Source organism: Sinocyclocheilus rhinocerous, unplaced genomic scaffold, assembly GCF_001515625.1.
Source record: "Sinocyclocheilus rhinocerous isolate Xijiao unplaced genomic scaffold, SAMN03320098_v1.1 scaffold975, whole genome shotgun sequence".
Classification (NCBI taxonomy): Eukaryota; Metazoa; Chordata; class Actinopteri; order Cypriniformes; family Cyprinidae; genus Sinocyclocheilus; species Sinocyclocheilus rhinocerous.
The window spans coordinates 1,206,322-1,213,018 of NW_015628726.1; the positions used below are offsets into that span (position 1 = coordinate 1,206,322).

Here is a 6,697-nt window from a genome sequence, read left to right on the forward strand (position 1 = left end):
CTAAATCTATTACATAGATTTGGATGTATTTTTGATTTGGATTGAATTTTTAGATTTGGATGGATTTCTGTTCATTCTGTTGGTGCACATTTTTTTATTAAATAAAAAATAAATTAAATAAACATACAAACGATGAGAACGCTGGCAAAAACAACAACAACAAATGGTTCCAGGTTCAGATTGATTCACGTTTTGCAATTTTTTTTTAATGACCATAAAAATTTGCTGTTGCCCGCCTCAATGGCCACTAGAGTATGCTGTGACATAAACTCAAATAAATTCTTGTACCGAATAGTTTAATAATGATCGGAATCTTCCCAGTCTTTAAAAATAAAACATGTAAAATCTCCCTAAATAATTTTTAACCTAGTTTGGGTGAAAATTATGCAGCCACACAAGATCCGGTAACATAACGCGTTGCCGTGAAACCACAGACGCCGGTGGAGTTTGTCAACCTAACCCGGATTACTGAAGGACGGCGCGGGGAGCCAATGACCGTAGAGCCTGTACAAGAGACTCCAGTCCTGCTGTCAAGGGAGGATTTAGTGCAATCCCGAACACAGAGTGGTTGCATCTGAGAAAGTGAGTGATGCTCAGACAGGATCCAGACACTTATGGAAAAAAAAAATCATCCGTTGTGTCACGCAATAATGCAAAACAGAAGCTTTAATCCTGATCTAAAACTGGAGCTGGACGCTATCGACTTCAGACCGCTGTAACTGTCTGCTTTGAAGGTAAGTTGGCTGTGGATGTGCTAAAAGTCTCTCTTGGCTTTAAAATAAACGGAAATAAATCCGATTCCGCCGCAAGATAAAGTTACTAGACGTATATTTTGCAACTACAAGTTACCTCGAGTTAAATGCATCATCAATTAGCCACGTAACAGTTATATGGACGGTGACTAATTGCAATCATTTCTGTAAAAAACAAACAAAAAAAACTCATGTGCCATACAGCAACACATCTGAAATATGATGTTCTTTTAGTTCCAATAGCTAATCAAACTAGGTCTAATAACGGCGCGAAATCCTAAGATTACAAACTATTTCTCTCACAACCATCTCGGAACATTTACTGGAAATCCCGACAAGAAGCCTAATCCGCGTGCAACGCGCGCGTTTACCGGGGCTGTAACGCACACGGGTGAGTTCACAAACCTTTACACTGATTGTAAGGCATACTGTATATGCCAACGTGTGAGTTTTGTCCTTTGAAAGCAGCAAACAATGTTTGGATCTTGCTCTGTGAGACTCGGTTCGTGTATTAATGCACAGTAGAGATGTCCGAATAGCTCTTGTGAACTGAATCTTCTTAATGAATCTCCTGAACCGGTCGAAAAGGATTCGTTCACGAATCTGCCTGAATCGGTCCTGGCGGTTCGAGAAGGGTGCAATTCACCGACTCCGAATAGTTATTAAACATTTGGAGTGAATTGAGGATTTGATAAATGTGACGTAAAGTTACTTTAATAGTCGAATAGCAGACATGGTGCAAATAAAATTAGCTGGAAATATGCTTATTTCACAGACTGAATCATGTCTGCAACAAACAATTGGGACATTTAAATGAACACGCTTAATATTAAAACGTATTCGTTAAAATGTAATAAACAGCAGTAAATACCTACAGTACATATGACTTTACTGGAACGTTTGGAGCGTGTAATATGTCACGACTGGATGGCAGGGACCACGCGATGACGTAATCGCGCCATGACATGAGTTGGTTGTTTGAAACGAATTGTTCAAGAGAACCGATTCACGGAAATGAGTCGTACAAGTTAAGGAACAAAGGAACCGTGCGGTCCGAGCTCTGTCAGCGCGGGGAAGCATGGCAATTCGTTTTAGTGGTTAAAATCTACAGCTGTGATTTAAATTTCGGTTTTTAGTGATATGCAAGATGTCATTTGTTCGGTTTGGTTTCGGGAGTATTCATGAAGTCATGCTGAAAATAGGACTGAAAATGTGACCTATATAACAGTGGTATTGTTTTCATCTGCTGCAGTTCACGGCGACTAGTTAAACGCGTGGATTATCTCTCCTCGGATCACCTTGGACGAAACATGAGTTTCGCTAAATGGAGGGTCTAATGATGGAGAGACGTAGTCGGGTCACCGCGTGCGTGCTGTTGACGTTCGTCTCCATGGTGATCGCTGATTCACCTGCTGCAGGTAAGTGATGCCATGGTATGCTTCATTTGGGATGGGTGATCAGTTTGCAACAGGTAACTAGATGAGTTTATTGGCGAGATGACAGGAGTTAAGACTTTTGTGGGAGACGTTTAAATCAGCTGTAATGAAATGCGAAGTTTTGAAGACAGTGTGAAAACATTTTGGGGAAATTTAAACGCAGGTCGGTTTCTGTTTTCCAACATTATGACAAATGATTTTCGAAATTAATGTGTTCAAAAACACATTGTGGTCTGCACAAATCATATTTATCCTTGATTAGATATTAGATGGAAACATGAGACGACGACACACGTTTTCCATCCATTTTAGAAGTTAAGTCTATTTTGCTATCATAACTTTGCACTGTTATACTGTATAGTTTATACTCTATATTTAACATTGTTTATCCCCTCATGTCAGTGACTTTATCAGAACAAACCTTTGACCTGTTTTTTGGCTACATAATTGTTTTCCGTCTTTGTTTACAAAATGCAAGCAAATATTTAAGGCCTTAAGTTGAAATTTCAACCTAAGAGACTCGCATCTTTCAAAATCTAAAGCTCTGAAGGCGTCTTTAATCTTTGAAACTCTCTCATTTCTTAGCCTATCTCTTCAGAAGTTTTTGAAAATTATCTTCAAAATGTCCACTTTAGTTTAAAAGCCGGTCAGATCTTCTACAGCTTGTCAACATGATGACAAAAGACTTTTAAGTCTACCTTTCTTGCTTGTGTGGAACTTCATCTGCATTGGTTTTAGATTTACCCTAATCCATGTCACGGAATCGAGCGTGTTGTTTTGAAACCCAAGCAATTCCTTACATTTACAGACAGTTGTACTCGATTAGTATAATTGTTATTAACAGTAATAATTTAGGTAGATTACAAATTGAGCACATTTAGTCTTGCCTGTATGCTGAGTACTATGAATCAGAGAACACTATGAAGACAGAATAAGAATTTAAATTTGGCTACAGAAAAAATTAATGCTGCTAGATGCTTTTTGTTGGTACAAAGAAATATTTAGATGGAATTAGATTCATTTGCGCATTGTAGTGCTGTCCCAAGTGCAAACTCAAGACTGGGGATCATTCCTTTTAAGAAGATTCTCGTAGATCAGCTGTCAAAGTAAACTTGACTTACATGTTTAGAATTACATCCTATTAGATGTCTGTTCATGCTGAAAATCAAGATATTAGGAGCTTATAATTGAGTGAAGTGCACTGTGTTGACAGTCGATTTATATCCATTTCAGCATATCTCAATCTGTATAAAAGAAATTACGTGGAATAGTATTTATTTTTAGTGATACTCTGATTCTTAAAGGGATAGTTCACCCTGAAATGAAAGTTTTTTTAATTTAATTAAATTTTTTTATTTTTTTTTTCGGAGCAGAAAACAAGAAATTTTTAAGAACTTTAGACTCAAATCAAGTGGAACAATTGGAACAACTTCCATAGTATGGACATTTCTCAAAATATATTATTTTATGTTCCACGGAAGAAAAAGTCATACAGTTTTGGAATGGCATGAGATGAGTAAATTCATTTTTGGATGAACTGTCCCTTTAAGACAGGGCCTTGTCATTATGACATCTCATATTCAAATACATCAAAACATGTCATGAAAACCAACTGGGTCAGTCTGTTGTGACAATTTATTCAGTCTCGATCTGTCACATTCAGAACCTAACAAGAAATTTTGAAGAACTTTAGACTCAAATCAAATGGAACAATTGGAACAACTTCCATAGTATGGACATTTCTCAAAATATATTCTTTTATGTTCCACGGAAGAAAAAGTCATACAGTTTTGGAATGGCATGAGATGAGTAAATTCATTTTTGGATGAACTGTCCCTTTAAGACAGGGCCTTGTCATTATGACATCTCATATTCAAATACATCAAAACATGTCATGAAAACCAACTGGGTCAGTCTGTTGTGACAATTTATTCAGTCTCGATCTGTCACATTCAGAACCTGAAAGGATCTTGTCAGTTCTGTGGCTTCTCTGAAACTGAGACAGAATCCTTCTTCTTGTGATCTGTGAAAGCCTGACGTAAGAAACCCTTGAAGGCTGGAGAGCGATAGAGATCATGAGAATGGGTTAAGTTGGGCCAGCGCCTTCATTTAACCCCTGAATGAAAAATATGTAGGTAGAAAATAGTATTTTGTCCAGAAAATCGGTTTGTTCTGTAGATTTTTAATGGGAGTCCATTCTATTGTAGGTTTTAGTCCTCTTTCCCTTGGTTTATTGAATTATCTAGGTTCAACGAGTCATTGCAAAGTAATAATAATGAATAATAGTCAATTATATTTGCCAGTTTTGAGTGAATGGTGTCAAGCACATTTATATGATGCAATATAATTACTAAAGCTTAGTGGCTCAAATGCTTCCATCATCTGCTAGCTCACAGCTGTTTTAGTCTGACTCTATGCATTTTAAAATTGCTCTGCAATTTTATACTTCATCTTGGCACTGTGATGTAGGTCAGACAGTTTTTTTCCCACTACATAATGATGGGAGAGGCTAGTCGTAATTAACATCAAAGGCACTAAACAATAGATCTATGAAAAGCTGACTATCATCTCGTATTCTGAGCACATATTGCTGGTTTAGAGCAGAAATTGGTGGTGGGTGGAGCCATCAAACTCCTCCCAACAATTTAGAGGGTAGGTCAATAAGGCGTGCTGAGGACAGCGAGTTTGTGTGTATGCAAATTATGATTTCTTTTAATTGTGGTCAAAGTCCCAGCCCTCTCAAAAGGCGATATAGAGACAGCTTTCATTGGCATAGTTTTCACAGCCTCAACTGTCGCTGACTGGCATCTAAATGATGTGGATGTACAGAATTTAACCTTGAAAGCTTGAAAGTTGACTGACAGTAACGAAACTGGGTATATGAATATGTGGCGGTGTAAAAACAATTGGGTTTTTTTAAGCTTAAGATTTAAGCTTTTCACCTTTCCAATTCTTAGGGTCCTATGATTTCTGCAATGCAGAAAAGGCAGACGGAATCACAGAATCCAGTCCAAAAAAGGGAACTTACAGTACACATAATTCAGCTGATTACCCATTGTTTTTGATTATTAAAATTAAATTAAGCAATTAAAATGGTATCCAAAAAATGTTAATGGAAAAACCTCAATTTGGGAAAAATAAAAAAACAGAATTTGTGGGTGGGGGGGGAGAAACTGATTTAATAGGAACCTAAAAATGTAATTTTATTGAACTTTTAGTATATTGTTGTCACGACACGTTGTATAAGATTCATGATTTCAGTTAATTAGACATGCTTTTGGATTAGTAAAATTAATCCAGAAAAAAAATAATAAAAGTTATAATTTTAAAAATAAAATTATTTTTATAGGGATCTGTATTCTGCACAGTTTCTGCTACAGTGCAAAATTCTCAGCTAAGATGCTTGTGTGTTTTGAATGGGGATTGCTATGCATTTTCTAATTTGCTTTGAGTGGTTTTAAGAGTGTTCTGGTGGTTATAAGTCAGAAGAGGCCACTATCAAATACTCAGCATCCTATATGGCTGATGGCCCTTCAAAGTAAATCTAGGGGATATTTTTTTCACCTGTTTTATTGTCTGCCAGGCAAAAATTGTAGGTCTGATTGCTTAGAGAGGTAATAATAGTACACTTCTCCTCAACATGCTGTATTGATTTTAGGTATTATTCGTGTCCATAGAACAAAAAGATAAGTTGTACACCAAAGTTTAACTTTTATGGTAAAGGATGGGGATTTCTTAAGTATGAGCACTAGTAATGCTTGCCTTAGCGTGCTCCAATAATGTTTCTGATTTCTGAACACAGAGCTGTTTCACTGGGCTGCATGGATTCATGTGGCCCTGCTTTCCCCATGGCAGATGTTTGCTCAAGCCCATTAAACTGTTAAAATAAGCAGAAGCGTCACTATGCAACAAGCATGAATTAATTAGTTAATAAGTCATTAAAGTGGTCCAAATTAATGCATCCCAATAGAGTGTAACAGCGTCTGCCCACTTTTTTGGCAGTCTTGGTTCCAGAAGTACATTTATTTCCTCAAGTGAGATTTAAAAAATCCTCAACAAAGAGTTCCAAGGCATCATCAACCAACCAGCTATGAGATGAATCACAACATTACAAACATTGTTTTGAAGCACGAAAGTGTTTGAAAGTCAGAAAAAGACAAAGGTATGAGACTGTCGATTTTTGGAACAAAGAATTATACTAGGGCTGGCTCGATACCACTTTTTCAGAACCGATCCCGATCCGATACCAAAAATTCTGAGTATCTCCCGATACCGATATCGATCCGATACCGGTGCAGTTTTTTAAAATCAGTGTAGAATTTCTATACCTCAATGTGTGTTGACCTGATCATCACTCTTTTGTATGTTACACACAATCTACTAAATATAAACAGCTTCATTATAAAGAAAAATAACAAACGAAAAAATATATGTATAATATAGTTACTCTAGAAAAATCATGAGTGCACAATAATTTTATAAAATCCTAAACTTTTAGTGAAAAAAAAA

General features: G+C 36.7%; 1 protein-coding gene across 3 annotated transcripts in view; it reads left to right on the top strand.

The window, feature by feature from the left end:
* The first annotated feature begins 569 nt into the window (after window positions 1–569).
* Window positions 570–6,697, top strand: part of LOC107738406 (UPF0606 protein KIAA1549-like) — a 67,993-nt gene continuing 61,865 nt past the window's right edge. For 2 of the 3 annotated variants that reach the window (XM_016550171.1, XM_016550173.1), the window contains exon 1: window positions 1,927–2,170. In XM_016550171.1, coding sequence (XP_016405657.1) covers window positions 2,077–2,170 — 94 coding nt within the window. In that variant the 5' untranslated portion in view covers window positions 1,927–2,076. Of the gene's footprint in view, window positions 735–1,926; window positions 2,171–6,697 lie in introns of those variants that run through there. The other variant, XM_016550172.1, reaches the window with a different exon arrangement.